Source organism: Macrosteles quadrilineatus, unplaced genomic scaffold (genome assembly GCF_028750875.1).
Source record: "Macrosteles quadrilineatus isolate MER2022 unplaced genomic scaffold, UCM_ALF_1.0 Scaffold_3__2_contigs__length_128488019, whole genome shotgun sequence".
Classification (NCBI taxonomy): domain Eukaryota; kingdom Metazoa; phylum Arthropoda; class Insecta; order Hemiptera; family Cicadellidae; genus Macrosteles; species Macrosteles quadrilineatus.
Window position 1 is genome coordinate 39891134 of NW_026542596.1, and position 23251 is coordinate 39914384.

The following is a 23251-nucleotide window of genomic DNA, read 5'->3' on the forward strand; positions in this document are numbered from 1 at the left end:
GCAGTCTAGATGCTTATGTGGTAACCAGGGAAGTTTAAATTATTTTGAAGTATCTTAAGTGAAGTGTAATGAGCCAAATATTTTCAATTTTTGATGCATAAATATGAAGTGGAAGTACCAGGTGGAGAAAGATTAAAAAAATTGAGAGCAAGGCAAGAAGATCCAGAGAACAGGGCGGGATGGAGGCAACTTGTTGGCGAGGCCAAATACCACCTAGGGTATCCATGGCCATGGGAGTTAGTAAGAGTAAGTAATATGAAATGGTACTAGGATATTTCAGCATTAAAGTGGAATAATCTACGGGTAAACTATCTAAATCAAGCAATTTAACACGTTGTTTGTTATGATTTCCTGATGTAAACAACCACAAGAAAACTCTGTTCTTCAACAAACCTATAATCTAATCTTGGAACTGTTATAAACAAATTGAAATTAGAGTTAAATATCAAACCCTTAATTTTTACTTTCGGTGCATAGCGCACACAAAAAACCTGATAAAAATATGAGAGACATGTTAAACATATTTAGAAATTCTCACACATTTTTATTTAAATCAAAAGGCTAAAACAGTTCCAAGACTCATAACAATCAGTAAAAACAATTTACAGCAATACGCTACATTGAGCATAAATGAACAGAGTAAAAAGTCTAGCAAACCTTACACATACAACTTAAGTATTTTGAGGTGAGAATAAAAATGTAAAATATCATAAATGTATAGAATACTGAAAGTAGTAAGAAAGAAATGCAGCTCATTATCGGAATGGTAAAGTGTGCCGCAAAACTTACAACTTAACTACTGGCAGTGGTGCAAACCGCACAGATCTTTGGTTGAGTCTTTCTCGGCACCTGAATGATTACAAGCTGTACTTTCAAGTAGTTTTTAGATCTTGACATGATTCAATATTTGTGAATTTTTCAAACATTTCCAGGTTAAGAATGTTAAAAGCATCACGACGTTCTAAGATTATATGGAATATCTTGTAAGTCGACCACCTGTGTTCAAATTACATGGCAATCAAAATTTTAACAAGCTATCAAATTTATATTAGACGTATAAATCGTGTTTAAATAATTTTTAACGTGTAAATCATGCTTAAATAGTTATTTAAACATTGATATTATATTGTTCTACAGTAATTTAATCAATTGGAGTTAGTTTTTCTCTAAAAAGTGTGAGTGAAGGATGAGTGTAGAGGAGATAATCTGTGTAGCTTTGTTACTGACTAAGATCAGCTGGTTCATCAGTCAGGATCATTTGCCCAATTATCAGGAAAAGCTGGGTCCGGTTTCAAACTATCAAAAGCTACTGACTTTTCTCACGATCGAACCGGCGACCTTTTAATTGTTAGGCGAGTACTTTAATCACTCAGCTACCCAGTCTGGATTAAAGTATAAACTGGCACAATCGGACATGTGTAATCGGAGCGACGATTGGACATAACGTACCCCGTACGAAGCTGAGCTCACGGGGTCGTAAAAATGAAGCAAGGTTGTTGGAATGGGAGGATGATTTATTTCCCCCAGTGGTGCCTGTATTGTAGGTAGAGATTTCCTGCCCCACGCTGCCTTATTTGCATTGCTCTACAAATTTCAAAATGCCCTTAATTTATCTTTTAACTTTTTTACACAACTTTATTGTGTATTTAGATTTTAAAATGATTACTTAGACTCCACCTACTTTTAAAAACTTCAAGTGCCGAGGGGACCAGTGAATAACATATTGTAAAATACAACTAAGCATATCAGAAGAAATAGTGACATATACATAGTTGACATATAAATACAGTTTGTACTAAATTGAAACTCCAACCAAACAAAATCAATTACTGTCTTTGTGGGCAACTTCTTGTTATGTACATTTATCATTCTAGTTTGATCTGATCCTGTATTTCACTTTGATTAAAAGTTAAGAAAAATATCATTTATTTAAATTTAAAATATATGTTCAAACGTAAGGTAAATTAAACTTTAAGAGCTTTAAGGTTGTGTAATGAACAATTTTCATGATACTGAAACACCATTTTGGATCATGTTTATGAAAGGCTACAATATACACATTTTTCAAGTTTAATCCACATTTTCAGAAAATTTATATTAAGCTTACTTAAATTTCTAGCAGCATTGATTTTGATTGCTTAGAGTGGTGTATAAAAATATAAACTTTGCGTATATACATGTACTACAATAAGAAAGGTTGGTGTTCTTTAAAGTCGATGTGACGAAAATGCCAAAATAATTTGGAGACATGTTTTGTAAGATAACTGAAATATGAGTAAACATTCCAAACTCTTTTTGCCGATTTTCAATTTGAGATTTGACTAAACCATTGAGTAAAACACTACAGCCATTTTGGTTCAGATAAAACTGGCTAAGAAGAATACATTTTAAACATATCACATAAGAAAAATAATATGCTTTTTAAGACTAAGGCTTATAAGTACAGTATAAGTAAGTAAAAAAGTAGCATTCTGACTTTCAGATCTAGTTGGCAAAGATAAATTGACATAGGACACAATCTTTGGCACAAATTCAAACGATAAATTTCCAAAGCAGTCATAATAATTGTGTAGTGCTTTATATTTCGATGAAAAAGAACTTTTCATTTTGAATATTACTTGGATCAAGCTAAAATAAACACTTAGGTAATTAGATATGTTTGCAATATCAACGCCGTTGTTCATACAAGTAGGCTACTTAATAATATTTTAGACATTGAATTAATAAATCATAAGAAGATCAAACTGCAAGGAACTTAAGATAATTATTTTCCACTCAACTTTTTACGCTCTGAACATTGAAAAAAGTTTAGAGGCTGGTGCAAAACATTTTATCGGTAATTATTTTTCAGTCTATAAATTACAAACGTACTGTTATAATACAATAATTGAAATTGTAAAACAGTGTAAAAGTTTTAAGTTTTTGTTTATGTAATAACTATATAAATAACCCCACGGATAAGTAAGGTACAGATGAAACATTCAATGGTACACTTAAGTGGTGTCTAGGGCGCCCTAAGTCCTACACCACCCCCTCGCCATCATGTACTACAACACTAATGGTGGAGAAAGACCCTCTGCCCTGTGCGATAGGTATTTCCGCACAGTGCTCGTTGCTTGTCACAAGTATATTTCCGTCTCAACATACTAGAGCTAAAAGCACACGATAGTCCCATAACCATGTTTCCTCTGTACCTTATTTTCTGTGATAAATCTTAATAATATTTAAGGAAAGTAATAAAATTAATTAGAAAGATAGGAATATACCATACATTGGATCAGAAAATGAATTGGGGTGATAAAAAATAAATTTAGTTTAGGCCTAAATACTTTGTAAAACAAATTCAAATATATTATTTAATGAAAATTATAATCAGATAAGCAATTGTGCGCATAAAAAATGATATTAAAATATTTGTAATGATTAAATTGTTTAGAATTATTAAGGAAATTTTGAATTATTTAACTTCTTTAAAAAATCAAGTTCAAAAGAATTTATATATTTTAAGTTTTCAAAAAACTTCACTAAATTTACAATTAGGTAAAGAAATGTCATGGTATATACAAAACAAAGCTTTGACTTATACAACATTTTTTAACTTATACTTTAAAACCCCAAGTAACTATATTAGTGAAAGCCAAATCGGTTATAAAAGAAACTGTAAACTGAGGATAAATGAACAGTTAGAAACTGCAAAGCATACAGTTTAAAATTATTTACTTATTACTATTAAGTGGATAAATCAAAGATTAAATGTGCCAGAATACATATTAGAATAGTTAAGCTAGGTATAGATGGTGTTTTCACTATACTATTCAAAGGCCATACACATATTACAAGAATCTGTGTTTACTCCTAGACCAAGCCTTAAGTAATGTGAAAAACAATACCGGGCTTGAGTCTAGCGTCCTAGGACAAACAAAATTGTGGACAAGCACACGTTAAATATGGCAAATGTGTTGTGTGTAGGTCACATTGGAGAATAAACACAGTCTGTTCAGTAAATTAAGCTCAGACATGTTTATGATCAGCTTTAAAAAACTTCTGTCATAATGTAACTTTGGGCTGCTAGATTTGGGTATGAATTTGACGCTTATATGGGCTTGTATGCCTACACTTTTGTCACGAGTAAAAATTAGTGAATTAACATAGCTATTGCAACATTAAAAGTGTAATTTTATGAAATAAATTAAGGTCAAAACATGGTTAATATAGGTTTTAACAAGGTTAAAAGGAGCACAGAATAAAGAACAAATTTTTGTATTATAGGTATTATCTTATACATGTATGGCCTTAGCAGTGCAGAAGAATTGATTAAATAACATAAATCAATAAGCATAAGCAATAAATTACAAAAAAAAGTCACTAACAAAATAAACTTCATATAAAACTATAAAATTGTATTGTAAAACATGTGTTTTATATTGTGCATAGTCAACCAGAACAAAACTGGTTGCGCAAATAAATGTGCAGACCTCTAACATACAGTTTTATGCTCTATCGAACATAATTTTGTTCATTCAAACATAAGGGAAAGAGCAGTCATAAAGTTTGAATCCTACTAAAAGTAAACCTCAGGTACCTGTTGTTACTAATGTTCGTTCAAACAAAATGTAATCTGAATATTAAATCAATCTCAAAGATTGTCATTTTACAACATGAAATCTTAAGCTTTAAACCATCAAATATTAACAATAAATTTATAAAAGTACCACTAAATTCTTGGATGTAAATTTTGACATAAAAAAACTTCAAGTTCAAAGATGAGCGAACTAATTAAATCTTGAAAGAGTATGTAAAATATCAATAAGCTCAGAAACAGGAACTTTTACCCGAAAGATTAGAAAATTGTCCAAAAAACTATCTAAGTACAGAAAGTTGTGCACAAAATGGGTCGAAGGAAGAACAAGCCACCTGACAACCACAAACTTCAAAATTTGGAATGGAAAGATATGAATTGGCTTCTAAAAAAGAGACTAATCTGGCAATTTCACTGAAAATGATGTTCACTTACATATTTAATAAAACATTTCTTCCTAATGAAACTGTGTAATAATAAATGTATAAAACAGTCTTAGAGGGTTCAAGGGATCAAAAAGTGTAAGTGAATTTGATTCGATGTAATTTAATTAAAACAAAAGAGGACTAGTAGCTTTTATAATCCATACACAAAGTATAGCAATGGAAGAACTTAACACATTCGCTGCGGCACGTCAAATGGCGGGCGTATCTCAGTGTGGAGCAGCCCTCAGCGCCGAACAAGCCCGATTGCCGCTTGTAATTGGCTTTCCAATTTTGGTCTAACGAATTGCAAATAACGTGTGGTGATGTCCTGCTTTACAACGAGAGTCGACATAGTTCGCTAAACACCCACAGATAGCAGCACTGCTTGGAACGTAGCCGGTCCCATTGGAATTGTATTGCCAAATGGACAAAAAGACGGGACAAAAAGTAGATTTTTGAGATTGCCAGACGGGGATTTTACGGGAAAATTTACTACCAACCTAAGAAACAATTTACAAAGTTTAGTCTAAGAAACAAAAATTTAAATACATAAAAAAAGTCCAAACACAAGCTCAAACTAACATTAAGGCAAGCCCGAACTTAAAAATCCGCAAAAAATTGGAGCGCGCCCGAACTAAGGAGCGGCGGCAAAAACAGATTTCTATTGTATTTACAGACCACGCTCAGCAAGTAGTAACGTTCTCCGTCAAACACTAGACTCATACCGGCTGCTTTTGTTTAACAAGGTTGGATGGCTCGGACCCGGGACATGCGCATGCTCAGGACGCTACGCGTGTCCCGAGTCCGAGCCACCCGCAGCGAATGTGTTAATGAGATAATGATTAGGTAATTTAAAACACAGTTTGGTGAAATTTTTAGCTACCTATTGCTGTAGCTGGGTTGGTACACTAATTAAAGAAAAATGCTCAATCTGTTTATCAACAGGAGAAAATCTTTTACTTGCAGTAAAACGTTTATTTTTTTCTATTAAAATCACATTGTGTGGTTAAACCATTATTTTTATTATTTAACTAAAAACTTGCTTGTGTAATTTTGCAGTTGAAAAAAAAGGAATACTACAGTTTCAGTGAAAAATATTGATAATATGTATGTTACAAAACAATCAAATCTTGAGACTACAAAATCAGCTTTCACAATACATATAAAACTTAGCAACACACGATCAACACCTTCTGCTATTTTAAATTTACAAAATTCAGTCAACAATAATAGAATATTTATAAAATCTTACAAAATCACAACAGTTTATGAGAGGCGCAATTGACCTTGCTAAACGACAAAACCGATAACAAATTTTGTGTAACAAATCAATGATGAAACAAATATCTTAACACAGTCAACAGTCTAAAGGATTAAAAGTTGTTCTCATGTCTCTTGTGAATTTAAAATGAGGCTAAAAATATCTGATGAATGAGGAGAAGACAGGTATGAGACAAATTCAGCTCCACTAAATCCGAGGTTTGTAGGTTAGAGTAACATGAATGGTTTGTGAGGTTGGAGCATCGTGCTCGTGTGAGGTTCTGGACAAAGGTTTGTTTGCGCCATTCTCCTTGTTGCGCCGAGAGCCACGGTTGTGTCTAGAGCGGGAAGAGTTTCGTCGGACGCTCGGTCGCTTGGAGACTGATTCTGCGCTCGCACTCAATCCAGCCCCAGCTCCTGCAACAATGACACTTGAGTGTAAAACATTTCAAGAGAAATTTGTTGTCCCACTTTTACGAGGACACTAGGCCCTAACCCTGGGATAGTTTTTTTTTACATTTCTTCAGGCTAGGCTTAAAGTTTGCGGCATTATCACACAAAAAAAATCCATTGATGATTGGCAGGATTTGAACCCTGTACCACAGAGTCTGTAGCCCCGTTCCCACCACTACAACAGCTCACTCCCCGACATTTACATTTTATTAGAATGAATAATTTTTATGAAGGGTTGAATAATCCAGTTCTAGAGGTATTGGGGTGATTCAAAAGTTTAAACAAATATGTTGGGGTGAATACCTTATAAAATATTCCAACTTTTTGTTTTATGCCATTAGCGTTTTTATTTTCTCCCCAAATATACATTCATAGTAGGCCTATGGGGAAAATATAGTTTTTGTAAACATTTTTAGTTTGAGCTTTGGGTGGATATAATAATTTGTTATGGGTCCCCCTGAACCCAAAAGAGTGGTTTTCAAAGTGATCTCTTTGTGTGAGTGTGTGGATGTGTACTCTACAGACTAAACCTGTAAAAGTAAAATGCAAATTAATTATCACATCAACGTCCATTTTATACAGTATTAGGTGTTTTATGGGAATATGTTTATGCCATGTTGGATTTTCAGTTATCCGTGGTCTCCCCCCCCCCCCCCCACCATTACCCCGGATAATTAAGGTTCTACTGCATCCGGTTAGTCCGGCCGTTTTGTAGTCCGGCCAGTGGTCCGGTCCCGAGGTGGCCGAACTAGGGGGAGTCTACTGTAAAAAAATTGAGGCCAGAAGTTATAACAAAACAGTATTGAAGTAAAGAAATTTTCTTAAAATACCTAGTTTCCATAGCACGCCTATAAACGCTTATAGTACATCTAGAATAACACTAAATAACCACAAAAATGAAAAAGTAATCCTAATTTGAATTGTTCACCATAGGAACCCCCAATCAAGGGCTTCTTAAGTTCCAATGCACCAACAAGAATGAAAAATCATGCACCACCACTATAAGCAAATTTCCCATTTAAAATAAATATAGGTTAGTATAAGGACAATCATTTTATATATAACTACAATTAAAATAACTAACCCAATAACCCACCATCACAAGCACCCAAACCTTCATCAAATAGATACAAAGAAAAACAACCAAATGCAATCAATATAAAGACATAATTTTTAAAATATTACTATTCTAATTCAACCACTTTATATTTACTTATTTAGTTAAAAGTCTCAAGCATATTTATGTGTTTATGTGCAATCGACTCATTTTCTATTACTCAAGAGTGATCTAGCAAGGTAGGCAATTGAAAAAAAAAACATTTGATTTTCTGTTTGATAGACTTGAAAAACATTTCAAAAATTAAATGAAAGGACACAAAGATAAAATCTAGCAATGTACAGGTTGGGACATTAAATGTTTAAACAATTAAATATAATTTGTACAGAAAATAACGTTCTTAAATATAATTTACATACAACAATAATAACCACAGTATAAAACTGTTATGTAACAGTATAAAACATTGTAATCTATGAACTTTTAACTCATAATAGAAAATTTGTTTTTTTCCAGAACTCAGTCGTAATAAAAGAGTGGCTCTTTTTCCTTAAGAACAGATGTTTTTGTTGTTTTCTATTAATTCACCACTATTTAACATGCCGTACTACCAAAAAGGACCTGTTCCACATTTTTTTCAATGATTTAATTTCTTATCTTGGCATAGATCTTATCGCTGGCTATAGCTTTGTGGGGAGCTACACTGGCTGCCAGTTTACAAGAATTAATGAATTGTCAAATTCTAACAAATTTGAAATAGTGCGTTTTAAAACAAAAAATTCCCTCACTGCAGCAAACCTGCAGAATAAGTTAATTTCAATTTGTCTGATTGGATTTTAACTAAAATATTTCCATGACCAAGTAGACTGACATAACCTTTCCCAAACCTAACTAGCGGTAATTAATACAGTTCAATTCAAACAGTCTGGTGGAGACAGAAAAGGAAAGGACCAAAGAACATTTGACTACAACTGAATGGGATGTCTACTTCGGTATAAAAAAGTCAAAGGCAATGCCCAAGATTGTAACCTAACCTAACCCAAACCTTGCGGAAATTAACACAGTTAAATTTAAAATATCTGGTCGTGAATTAATAGAAAACGACCAAAAGAGTGTGCAAGAGTCGCTGTGGGTCGGAGCTTACCAATGTTGGTGGCGGAACTCAGGCTGTTAGATCCTCGGAGAACATGGATGGAGGGGTCGGAGTCCATGGAGTGGGCTAGACGACTCGGAGGATTGAGGAACCACTCGGATCTGGTTCTCATTCGCGCTGCTTGTCTCTCGTGGACCTGTACAACCACAACCGCTACTCTCTATCACACACTTGACTCAAGTGAGAGTTTTAAGATTCTGGCCATTTTTTTAGGATAATATAAAAACGTAGGTCATGTCAAAGCACCTACGTAGATCCCTACTAGAGTTAAGAATTGGTTCTGTCTGCAAATTCACGACAATCGCAAGTAACAATGATGTCTCCACCATTGAGGGGGATCCGCACAATTTTGCAGCTAATGTGAGAGGTGATGCCTCCGCAATTGCAGGAAATGTTGAGGATTTCGCTGATGTCTCCGAGAACATGGGAGATAACAACAATATTGCCGAAATTGAGGATTACTCCATGATTGACAATTTTATCGATAAATCATGTTTATGATTATGATTAATAAATCTAAACCTGATTAATTTAACCATAGCCTATCATCAATGTCTTAAAAGTTTTATAAAAAACTTTTTTTTTTATAAAAAGTTTTATAAAAAACTTTTTTTTTATAAAAAGTTTTTTAAAAGTTTCTTTTGTTGTACATACTTTGCGGTTTCGGCGACACCGATAATCGTCTCCCGCGATCGCGGCAATACCTGTGAGGATATCTTGCACTTTTGGCAACACCGATAATCGTCTCCTGCGATCGCAGCAATACCCGTGAGCATATCATGTGGTTTCGGCGACATCAATAATCGTCTCCTACGATCGCGCCAATACCCGTGAGCATATCTTGCGGTTTTGGAGCCATCGATAATCGTTTCCCGCGATCGCGGCAACAAAAGGGGTAGTGTTTCAGTTAGCCGACGATTCCGATGACCGGGAGGTGTGGGTGAATTCCTGGAGTTTTCCAGGACATTTCAAGGTAAGATAAAATTCCCGGAGGTTTCCCGGTTTTCCCGAATTTCCCGGAGAGTAGACACCATGTAATTAAAACTTTTAAAGTCAATGCTAAATCTAGTTCACGTAAATGAGATGTCTCCTGGCTGGATCCTAATTCAATCGTACCTATGGTTCACATAAATAATGGAATGTCTACTTGCAGAACCCAAAAGTAATGCTGTATCTCTTATACATAAAGGGGATGACTTCTTACAGTATCCTAAGTCAATGGTTAATCTGGTCGCTGACAACCCTGTGAAAATTATTTGACAGCAACGTAGCATTAGAACAGCCTTCACTTTAGCATACTATTACTTAAAGCAGTAAACAGTCCTCCTGTAACCATGCTTTGTTTGGGTACTTTTAAAAATAATAATTTTACAATGATAAAAAAAAAATTAACGTAGATTTGTGTACCAAAATATTTTTTCCTGATCTTTACTTGATTTTAACCTTAAACTAATTTGTTGGGAAAATAATTTAATCTCACATCTTATAAAAAATATAAAATTATCTAATAAGATGCAGGCTGATAGGCCTGGCAGAAAATATGCATCATTGAAAACAAAAAACACAAATTACTCCAACATCTTCCAAATAGTTAAGTACTTTACTGTATTATATACAAATACTTTTAATTACCTAATTGAACAAAATTCAGTCACAAAAAAAATTTATAAATATTATCAACTAAAACTAAAAAAAATCAATTATATTTCTTACAGAAAACCTTTAATAAAATCAATCTAAATCTTCCATAATCCAATTAACAATTAAACAACTGAAAATAAATTTCTCGATACAACAAAACATTAGGCCTACATACTAGAAGTTCATTAACTCAAAATGCAAGCACTAAAATTACATCATGTTAACTAAGTCTGTTAGTAGAACACGCATCTCAAAACACAAAACTTCAATCTTCCATGCACAAAATGCAACACGACAGCGATCTCTAGGCATTTACCTGAGGCAGGTAGGAAAGGCTCTTGGTGGATTCCGCGTATCGGTTCACAGCTCGGAGTTCATCCAACGTCATATGATGGTGACTTGCACTGCTGGAACTCGACCTACTCGAACCCTGGAATGATTAATGCAACTCTCAAGATGAATTTACATTTCAATACAAGGAATAGAGCAGTTAATGACAAGTTAGATTGGTTATTAAGACAAATTGACTATAAAGGAGTACTAGTTTTGTTGTGTTGTGTGTACATATAAGGTGTGTTGTTAACATAGTGGACTTAGGACTTAAGGAGAGGGGCGGATTTGATTCCTGGCACATCCACAAAAAATGTGTTTGGACCATTTCCCCAAAAAGTGTTTGAATAACACACACTCTGAACTATCTTATCTCCTCTAAAAAAATGCCAGCAGCATAGACAGGGAGAAAAAAAATAATGGCTGATAAAACCGATGGTTAGAGTCCCAGAGGAAATTATTAGAGGCTGGAGAGGTATTAAGAGACCTTGGAGCCTAGACATACATAAACAATTAATTACAAAAGTAGGAAGAAAATTTCTAATCCCATAGTGCACTAGATATTTAAATTACGATTACGTTGGTAGGTGAACAAATATTTTGAGATGGTAAATAACTCTTCAGTGGCTGTTTGAAATTAACAAAATTAACATTGCTCTTATGGTGGGCAAATCCCCACCATGGACTCTTATTAGCCTCCATGGACTCACTTGGAACAATTAAAAAACTACAAAGAAAATTTCTGATACCACAGTGCATTAGATATTTAAATTACAACCACTTTGGTATTTGAAAGCAATATTTTGGATGATAAATAACATTTCAACAGGTCTATGAAATAATCCAGGATCGCCGCTAGCCTCTAAGGTCTCTAAGCACAACAGCTCGCATTAATTTAACTTTGGTTGACTGTGCCATTTGGCAGGCCAGCGCTACTGACCAACATGAAAAAGCTCAGGTGTTTGAAGGACTGGCAGCACTGGAGAAAATATATTTTGTACAGAAAATGTTTGTTTTGATGATTCATTGGAGGTGATACCTATGTAATGGTGGGTAAACTAGGCAAGATAGTTTAAGTTATGTGAAGGTTCAAGCACTTTTCCCGGTTGTGATTCCTGTTTACCAAGTGTACATTTTACTACCGATCTGTGGGACCCATATTTTCAGGTCAGGTCGGCATACAATGCGCATGAGGGATCAGTATCGACCGAAAATGATTATCGGGCCAAGCCTGGGTCCCAGACAGACAGAGCAAATTTTTCTAATACTTCTGCAAGTTGGAGATGTTCATGATTTTGCCATATACCTTGGAAGATGATAACCATTTTGCCATGACCGTGGACAATGTTCATGATTTTGCGTGGATCGCAGAAAATACTCTCGATTTTACTGTGACCACGGAAAGACGATTTTGTTGTGACCACAGATGATGTCCATGATTCTGTTGAGACCATGGAAGGTTTTCTCAATTTTGCCAAGACCTTGGAAGGTGTTTACGATTTTGCCATGATCACGGAAGACATTCTTGATTTATAGCTGCAGACTAAAATCAGGTTTTTCGGGTGAAATTTCAAAAATCCTATATAATTCCCGGTCTGCCACCACCCCATTTTTTACAACCTAGCTGTGTGCCCGTTCTACGCACAGGGATCTTATCGTAGTAAGTTTAAACCTTCTTATATTAAGAACAGTAGTTAGGAACAGAAAGTGACACATTGTAAAAGCAGATGAGTTTAGCATCATCCGTAAACCTCTGTTACAATCACCCACCACAGTTGTGATTTTTTACTTTGCACTTTACACAACCACCATTGAAGCGCCGTCAATGAGTGGAAACCTTGTTTCTAAGCTATTGGCGACGATCATTAATAAATTTAAGTTTCCGAGCCCTATACAACACTGATTCAAGGTCTTCTTTCTGGTTATCAAAACTCAAGAACAATTTTATACACAAAGAATCTCTGGTTCCTGACCTGGATGATGCCTAGTTATTTAATTTCATTTACTGTTACACTATATTATTGCACTTGCGATTAATTAAATCCGTTATGTAAGAAAAACGTTTTTAAACTCACTTGGTTGGGATTTGCTTTCAAAACGTGGTCGAAAATGGTTGTGGTATTTGTAAACAATATTGGTAAACATATCAGTGGCGGCTAGAGAAAATAATCTTGATCCGAACAGCTATTCGTTATCTATCCATAGAGGATTATGTAATAAAAATTGGACAAAAATTGACAAAAATCGCACAAAACTGCATTTTTGAATGTCCGTGATTTTATTTACAAAGTAGTGAAGTCATATTTTAATGGCTAAAGACACTCTCGCCAATCCAGTGAATACATTAAAATGACTTGGATCTTGATAGGTACTTTCGTTTTCCTGGAGAAGATAGCGTAAAATACCACCTTGAGTGTTACAGACAGACAGAAAGACAGACAGAAATAGAGATAAGACTTGTTTCTGCTTCTTTAATTTATAAAACGTAAAAATAACCTAAAAATATATAATTCTGAGCAATGTACAGACAAAACTCTAATTTTATTTATATAGATAGAAGAAGATAGAACAAAGTTCCTGAGGAAATCTCTAGTGTGTGCAGTCCCGCCCAAAGATCAGGAATATATTTCTTCCCAAATTTCAAGACCCATATATCCCTAAGAGAAATCATTAAAAATTCTAGCGTTATTGGGGTAAAACTTCCACCACATCAGGATGTTTATTCTTAGTCCTCACCTTAAACAAACCGTTCTCCTCTAGGCTGATAGACAGTCGTGTACAGCTCTCCAGCAGGTTGTTTTCAGGTATCATACCTAGAGAGGTTCCCATAGCCTCGTCTAGAGCCTCAGGTACATGTATGAGAGCTGGTGTAGACTGACTCTCCTCCTGGTGGGACATTGCTGTAACACAACACATCATGATAGCATATTAAGCCAACTGATTACATATATTATTTTACTTATTTGATGTCATTCATTTGGCGGTGGGGCACACGGGAGGGACTAAGGCTAACATATCTTGTAGTGTCAGCGTTCGCCGCTAGGACTGCTAAGTTGAAAAAATGTAAATTAACTTTTAATTTTTTGTTATAAAATTAACTTTTTATTTATAAAATTAATTTTTAATTTTTAAAATTAAACTGTCATAACATAACCTAACCAACCAGACTTGCTGATAATATAAAAACTATATAAGATAAAAATCTAATTAATGATTACTTATAATTTTTAATTAATTATAAAATTAATTTTAAAATTTAGTATTATAAAATTAAACTGTCATAACCTAACCTAACCAACCAAACTTGCTGATATGAAAAATTTGTTGACAAAAAGTTAGTGCTGCCGGCGGGTTTCGAACCCCGGACCTCCTGAACACCAATCCGAAATGCTACCAACTATGCCACGAACGCCGCTGCAATCACTTCGTTTCGTTACGGTAATCGTGTCGCCTCAAGAGAAGACATTAACCACTAGAGATATGACGTCACTACACCTTTAGCCTTAGTCCCTTCCGTGTGCCCATTCCATTCATTTGGTGTTTAATTATAAAAAATATTATTTTTATAGCTAACCATCTGTTAAAATATTATAGACAGACAAGATAAAAGACTATTAGGACTTCACAAAAGATGTGTATTTATTTGACTGTTTACAAAAAATCATAATAATCCATAAACATATGTTAGTTAAACTGTATATGAAATAAGGTAGGCATAGATTAGACATAGATTATTTATTACATTCTCTCCCCCCCAAGAACTGCGACCTTGGTAAGAGGGCGCCGGAATGTACCTTTGGTTGTTTTGATGTCCACAACTCGTATAACGCCATCTTTACCGGGGTAAATGGCTGATATTCTTCCAAGAGGCCATGAATTCCTTTGATTGTCTTCTTCTACTATTATAGCCAAGTCCCCTACTTGAGGCGGTTCTATTCGTTTGTGCCACTTACAACGTCTTGATAAACAGGGCAGGTATTCTTGGACCCAACGCTTCCAAAAACTATCCAAAAGTGTTCTTACGCGGGCTAGTTGTTTCTTACATAGTTTATCTTCATCAATATTTATTTTGTAGGCTTCGCGTAGAAAGTGATTTGGTGTGATCGGCTCAGGGTCCAACGGGTCAATTGATAAGTGTGTGAGTGGACGTGAGTTAATAATAAACTCCACGCGAGTCAAAAACGTCTGCAGTTCTTCATCTTTCGGGTACTGGGATCGCATGACACTTTTCAATGCTGTTTTTACTGACCTTATCAGTCTCTCCCAACATCCCCCCATGTGTGGCGCACGGGGAGGAATGAAATTCCATTTAATCCCACTCTTTACGACTGTCTGTTGAATCTGGGCGTTGTTTAAAGACTTAACAGCATTTCGAAGTTCATTGTCTGTTCCTACAAAATTCGTACCATTGTCAGAAAACATCTCAGAAGGGCAAGGTTTCCGACTTATAAACCTTTGAATTGCCATAACGCAACTCTCCGTACTTAACGAATGAGCCACTTCGAGATGAATTGCTCGTGTAGAAAGGCATGTAAATATTACACCGTATCGCTTTTCATGTCTTCGGCCAACAGTTACTTCAATTGGGCCAAAATAGTCAACACCAGTGTAAAAGAAAGGATACTGTGCCTTGACTACTCGTGACATTGGCAGGGGTGCCATTTGAGGTGGACTTGGTTTGGCGTTGTCAATCCTACAACGCATACAGCTTCTTTGCACTTTCTTCACTGTTGTGCGAAGATTAAGTATCCAAAACCGTTCTCTTGTCATGTTCATTACGGTTTCTATTCCTTGGTGGAAGCATTTTTCATGGAAGTTCTTCACAATAAGTCTTGCTACTTGACATTTTCCATCTAAAATAATTGGATATCTTCGTTCAGTACTGATTTCAGGAGAATTTCGTATTCTTGTAGACATCCTGATGAGGTCTTTCTCGTCAACGAAAGGATCCAATGTGAATATTTTACTTGACTTCGGTAGTGACTTGCTATTTCTTAATAAGGTCTTTTCTTCTTTAAAAGTTTTGTCTTGGGAATTCAACACTAAGATGTGTTCAGCCTTAAGAATTTCATCTGGTTGAAGTTCCAGTATCAATCTGGGGTTAGAGTTCTTCTTCTGTCTGTCTTTGTCATTTCTTTTGATCCTGGATTGCAATATACCAATGTATCTCAGAACCCACGCAGTTACTCGTGTTACCTTATTCCAGGAAGAAAATCTCTCAATATTGATAACGTCTTCTTTGTCTTCGTTGAGTAACCCAACGAACTTTTGTTTCACCTCTTCGCTGTTTTTTGTTTGCAAGGTTGTCGGTTGCTGAGGCCAATGACTTGAGTCGTATTTTAGAAACTCGGGGCCATAAGTCCAAAATTCATGATTACTTGTAGTGAATTTCTGGTTGCTTCTCGTAGCGACATCAGCACGGTTATTTTTTGATGGTACCCACTTCCATTCATCAGCTTGTGAAACTTCAAGTATTTCCACAAGTCGGTTAGAAACAAATTGTTTAAAGCTTCTCGGATCAGATTTTATCCAATGTAACACCGTAACAGAATCTGACCAAAATATTTTTCGGACGATGTTGATGTCTAGGTCGTGTATAATTGTTTTAACAAGCCTACATCCAAGGACAGCAGCTTGTAGTTCCAGTCTTGGTATGGTAGTTGGTTTTAGAGGAGCAACCTTTGCTCTCGACATAACCAACATAGTGTTGTATCCAGTATTCTCGTTAGTATTCTTATGTCTTAGATATCCAACAGCGGAGTACGCTTCTTCACTTGCATCGACAAAGACATGAAGCTCAACATCATTTATCATAAGGGTTTTGAAATAGCATCTCGGAATGGTAAAATATTGTAGTTGTTTAACTTCTTCCAACCATTCTTGCCATTTCTTAGTAAGTCCTGTTGTTAGTACTTCATCCCATGTTGTTTTTGTTCTCCAAATCTCTTGCACTAATATTCGACCTTTGATTGTAGTAGGGGTGACTAGTCCCAAAGGATAAAAGATAGACATCGCAGCCTTCAAAACCTCACGTTTAGTTGGATAACTTGATTCCATTTTTTGCAACTTTTCTGCATTGCGATGAAATACGAAATTGTCGCTTTCTGAATCCCACCACATTCCGAGAACTCGTTCAGTGGGAAGATTGCTATCATGCTTTAATTGCTTAGTTGAATTTGATTTCAGTTCTTCAGGAATTCCAGATAAAACATCTTTGGAGTTTGATAACCAATTGCACATTTGAAATCCACCTGATTTGTGAATTTCCATTATTTCTTTCACTCGAGTCTTTGCTTCTTCCTCAGAATTGACAGAGTCTAATAAATCATCCATGTATTCCTTAGTGAGAATTGATTTAGAAGCTTCAGGGTAGATGGATGAGAAACGTTTGGCATTTTCGTTCACTACATATAAAGCAGTGCTTGGAGAACAGGTCGACCCAAATGTCATCACCTCCATTACATACGTATCTGGAGGATCATTCGTGTTTTGCCTCCACAAAAATCTCTGTGAATCTACATCTTCTTTCCTTATGCGTACCTGATGGAACATTTCCTTAATATCACCAGCGACAGCAAATTTTCCCAGACGAAATTTTACGAGAACAGCTGGTAATGGATTCAAAAGGTCAGGTCCACTAAGAAGAGCGTCATTAAATGATACACCGTTCGACTTTGCAGCTGCATCAAAGACCAATCTTAATTTGTTGGGCTTATTGGGGTTCACAACTCCGAAATGAGGTAGATAATAAGTATGATCATTTAAAATACTTGCCTCATCTTCACTTAGTTTTCGAATATACTCTTTTTCCTTGTAGTCGGCAATCTTCCTTGTGTATTCGTCTTTAAAGGAAGGATCCTTTGCCATCTTCCCTTCAATGTGTTTTAGTCTTTTAAGAGCTTTATCGTAACTCGAGGGATATTTAAAATCATCTGATTTCCACAACAAGCCAGATTCATAACGTTCTCCGATTTTCCTCGTTGTTTTTTCCAAGATTGACATTGCACGTTCGTCTTCTACCGATTTTATTGATTTGTTTTTTACTGGAGATGCACCGTAGTTGTCAATTTCAAAGGAACTTTTCACCAAATCATGTAATCTGTCGTGATCAAAGGACAATAGGGTGAAATCGTCAACACGTCCAGTAAATTCTGGACACTTGCCATGCATTGACCACCCTAGGTAGCTCCATGACAGGACGGGAGCATTTGGCGGACCTTCAATAACTTTTCTGGTCAATAACAAGTCACAGTTATCTTGACCTATCAAAATGGTAGGTTTAACATGAGATGTTGGTAAAGGTTGATCGATTGACTTTAAATGAGGCCATCTCTCACGAAGCTTTACTGAGTCAATCGACTGTTGGGGTAAATCTAGAGGTGATTGAGTTCTTACATTACTTAATGTGAAAATTTCATCTTCATAGAACCCTTTTATTTTAAGTTCAACTCGTCTGGACGTTGGGTCAAAATGTTTAGTTGCATTTGACCAACAAGTGGTAAGGGGTTCAATGCTACCACTGATGCCTAATTTATCGGCAGTAGTCGAATCTAGCAGAGATATGGTTGAACCATCATCTAAAAGTGCATATGTGTCGATCTGACAGCTTGGACCATATAACGTTACTGGACATGTTCTTAGTAAAACACGGTTATTTACCGAGTGATTGCTTATAATTTCTTCTTTCGATTGACCTTCCTGCCTGAAAGTGTTCTGTGCTCTGTCCCGGCTGATTTCTTGGGAATTTTTAGAGGCACTGTCAGTATGCAGAAGGCGATGGTGGGATAATTTGCACCCATTGATTCCACAAGGTTTCTTTAACTTACAAAATTTGATGTGGTGACGACGGAAGCAAAAGAAACACAGTTTTTTCTCAATTATCATCTTCCACCGCTGCGCGACTTCTGCTTTTCTGAAAAGCTTACATTTATCGGTTTCGTGACTCTCCGAATAAAACATGCAAACGTTTTCATTGGGCGAATTAGTAAAAACTGGTTTAGGGTCACTTCTCTTCCGCGTTGTCTCCTCGGGTGGACGAAAATAAATACTCATAATGGAACACTGATTTTCAAGCCAGTTACAGAATACTTTCAGGTCAGTAGGTTTTTCTAAATGCATGCTATTTACATGTTCAGCCCACCTGTACTTCAGGGTATAGGGGAGCTTACTTAAAAGTTCATTCAACAAGAGAGGATTTATTAGGTACATTTCCAAATCCAACGACTCTGCGGTAGAGGTCAGGTTTAAAAGAGTTGTTGAAAACTCAATAAGGCTGACAGCGTCATCCTCCTTGACTGGTTGGAGCATGCGCGCCTTCTTCAACATTGACTCGACTATAAAGTCTGGACGTCCAAAACGCATTTGTAAAGTTTTCATTACTGTACTCAAATTTTTACCTGATATAAATAGAGGTTTTACCATTTTAAAGGCATCTCCCTCCAGACAATTTCTTATTCTGTCAAGGTTTTCATCGTCATTAAAAAGGTGTTTAGTCTTATTGTAACAGGAATAGAACATGGGCCATTCGTCTGGTTTCCCGCTGAAGGATGGAAGACGCTGTCGGCAAGAGACAGGTTGGTTGGGGTTAGATAAATTGATAGCTTTTGAAAAGGAGTCAGCTAGTTTATCAATAGCCGTGGACACGATGGCTGACGATGTCAAAGGAACTGACGGTTCCTCATTCAGCCACCTATTGACTTTGACATTAGAGTCCTCCTCAACAGTAGCAATATTGAAGCTTACCTTGTCAGGGTCTTCATTATCTTCCAATTCCAAATGACGACTGCCCAAGACTGAGGCGGACTGACTACTTCCCAAGACTGAAGCAGACTCAAGTTCGGTCCTTACTCTCAGCAGACGCTTCTGTCGTTCTAGTTCTCTTGCTTCAGCTTGACGTTGTCGTTCCATTTCCCTCTCCTCTCTTCGCCTTTGTTGTTCCTGCATTTGACGCTCCATCTCCTTTTCTTCAAATTCTTTCAGCCGTTGCAACTCCCTTTCTTCGTGTATTTTCTCAAGCCTGTTTATTTCTTCTATTTCTTCTAGTTGCAGTTGAACTAACCGGCGCTTGCTGGAAGTTGAAGATTTGGTTTTTGACTTAGAAGGTGGTTTTAGAGATTGACTATCTCCTTCTATGGGTTCATCATTCTTGTCATTTGCATTTTCTGGGGAATATCTATTTGGAGGGTGTTTCTCTCTCCCTGACTTTCGGATTGACATATTTTTTGACATGATTTATAAGTCGGGTTTCGGCACCAATGTTAAAATATTATAGACAGACAAGATAAAAGACTATTAGGACTTCACAAAAGATGTGTATTTATTTGACTGTTTACAAAAAATCATAATAATCCATAAACATATGTTAGTTAAACTGTATATGAAATAAGGTAGGCATAGATTAGACATAGATTATTTATTACACCATCTTATTCCAAGGGTGACCACAGAACTTTGGAAGAAAAATTCAGAACATTTTTCACGGAAGCAAAACCTGATTTGGTTGCCAGTATACCTTTTATTACAGGTCTGGGTCAGGGTTGCCATCTTTGGTTAGGGATAAAACGGGACAATCCCTCCTCCCCCAAGATAAACACAGACATAAATACGGGAAAAAAAGTTCGAGATCAGGACTCTCCCGACAGAATCAGGACGGTCGGCAACCCTGGTCTGCAGGTCCCATGATTTGTGTAATCAGTTGGACCAAGGGATTGGTACAGGCCGAAAATGAAAATAGGCGCCTAGCTCGGTTGAGTCACCAGCCAAAATCAGCAATATTATCACTATTTAAACAGCTTGATTTTTAAGTATCTAAAAATTTTACAAAATAATAAGTTTTACTGCAATACAATATTCAATTGAATACTTCGAGAAATTAGTCAACAACTCGATTGTCAACAATTTTGACAAGTCCATGACATATTACATGTCAATGACATATTAAATATTAGCTAAAGTGGCGGTAGGGAAGAGTAGTTTACTGTTTACAGTCATAGGCAATTTTGTAAGTTGCTTATTCTGAACATAATTTACCCAAAAACCAAAGTCATTAACATTAGTATTAACTCACTTTCCAAGTTGAATTTCAACCCCCATCTTTCACACTCAAACTGCAACCAGGTTTTCTCATTCTCGAGTGCAACTTGACCTGAAAACCATAATTTATTATTTTTAAATCACACTTAAATTGCATCTAAATCTGACTTTGACCATAAGATAACATACACAAAAAAAGAATATGTAGATGTATTTTAAAGCGAAAATGGATTATTAAAATTGATTTGTAAAAAATAAGTGCTCAAATGCCCTAAAAGAGCAAGTCGAGCCTCAGAACAATAATGAGATTATTCTATGAAATACAGAATACACTCTTACTTGAAACACAATTAAAATTTCCATGTCAATTTTGTTAATTGATTTCGTAATCATTTTGTCTATTTAACAAATTGTAGCACTCACAACTGTACAAATATGAAACAATTAAATCACGCTTAGTCACATATATTGTACAAATAAAAATTTTATGTTGATACTTACGGCCCACATTGTCGGGAGGAAATCTGAAGCTGAAGATCCACTCATCCTCGACTTTTAGTATCCTACCCGTAATTCTTGCGTAGAACTCATAGTTGGGTCGACCAAAGAGATTGCACTCGCCAAAATTGTCAATGAGGAATTTCATTATTCTTGTCGCAACCTACAACACACAAGTAGGGTTTGAAGTTTCAATTACTGTGAGGGTAAACACGCTACGCCATTTTAGTGCAATGTTGGATACAATTGAGACAAGCAACTCACTACTTGATCTACAAAAACTTTATACAAATCTTCAGCCAAACGTTTTAGATGAAGAACTTTTAAATCGAAGTAGACGCTGGTCAACCAGACAGAAAACACGTAAAACTGTAAATCGTTTGATAAGCGTGTTTCCAAATTTTCTGTAAAATACCAAAATCGGTAAAATAACAAAAGTGTCTAATCAGTTCATCAATGGCTTCTATGATACCAAGTTTAGCGAAGATTTTCTCTGGGAGTTCAAATAGATCCCTAACACAAACGATGATTATCTTAAAACAACAAAAATAGATTAAATTACTACCCTTGACATAAAATTATTCAATTAGATAACATCTAGAGTCAATTTTACAGAAGCAATCACAAACAAATCTTTTATCTTACTTGTACAAAAGAACTCATAGATAAAACGATCCTCACAGTTAAATTTATTTTTAAGTGTCAACTACGTAAGTAAAGAATAAGTCTGAATAAGGCTTTTTATTAACTATAGGCTCTCAAAAATTCAAATAAACAACTATACACTTATAGACATTTTAATGTTCATAAAACTTTGAACTTCTAAACACTACAACAATCAATAAAAACATTCAAAATCAGAATTTTATCTTAAACAAAAAGAATTGTTTAAAAGAATCAACAAATAAAACACAAGATTAGCTAATGCTAACAAAAAGCAAACTAATTGTATATACAAGTGCTTTACTTACATGGACTTCAGCCTAATAGCCAAGCACGCAAACAGAGAATATGTACAATCATGTATAAAACTTTTTACACAAGAATAGAAATACCTCAAATAAGTGTTTTTACTAGCTTTAATTATCAGTATTTTAGTTATCCCTGCCACAAGTTGATGTTGATCCAATATAAGAAAAAATATAAGGCGAATTTGCGGAAAAGTTGGAAAACTGAGAAAATTAATCACACCAGAGACACCGATAATCGGAATTCAGATCTGACCCTGTTCCGATCATAAAATTGTTTGGATTAGTCGCTAATGCAGTGATATTGCATGGAAAAGTTTCACAATGTTTTTGTATGACAGAAAATGGACATAAATTAGAACCTCAATCAACCGTCACCCTTTTAACCGCCACTCTCTGTTATCCGTCAACCTGCTACAGTACTTAATGTGTCGTATGCCACGCACAGCATTGCAGAGAGTGTATGCGCCGTTGTGATTGAACGTGACTGTTCGCGGTTAATGACCTTGAGCTTAATAACCAGGGCTTAATGTCTTGAAAAATCGTTTAAATTTACCTACAGTAAATGTTTATAACCGGATTTCTGTCATTCATCTATAAGTTGTTTAACCGTCAAGCTCCCGGTCCTGAGGGTGATAGTTAAGGCCCAATTCACACAGAACGGACGTTGGGCGGAGACGTGGCACGGACGAGGCAAGGACATATGTCCTTTCCCTTTCCTCGCCTCTCCATGTAAACAAATTGGTCAATGCACACACAAGCGGGCGGCCGCCCTCCCGCCACCGCTTCGGCGTCCCTCGTGACGTATCGGAAGTGGCATGTCCGTAGCGCACCCGTTGATCGGACTGCAAATAT

At 35.9% G+C, this 23251-nt stretch overlaps 1 protein-coding gene across 3 annotated transcripts in view; it reads right to left on the reverse strand.

The window, feature by feature from the left end:
- The window catches only part of LOC128988695 (rho GTPase-activating protein 20), a 33129-nt gene continuing 9878 nt past the window's right edge, over positions 1–23251 (reverse strand). For 2 of the 3 annotated variants that reach the window (XM_054410241.1, XM_054410242.1), the window contains exons 6-11: positions 21432–21591; positions 20965–21042; positions 13635–13798; positions 10885–10998; positions 8919–9063; positions 1–6681 (exon numbers count right to left, since the gene is read on the reverse strand). In XM_054410241.1, the coding sequence (XP_054266216.1) occupies positions 6473–6681; positions 8919–9063; positions 10885–10998; positions 13635–13798; positions 20965–21042; positions 21432–21591 (870 nt within the window). In that variant the 3' untranslated portion in view covers positions 1–6472. The remainder of the gene's footprint in view (positions 6682–8918; positions 9064–10884; positions 10999–13634; positions 13799–20964; positions 21043–21431; positions 21592–23251) is intronic. The other variant, XM_054410243.1, reaches the window with a different exon arrangement.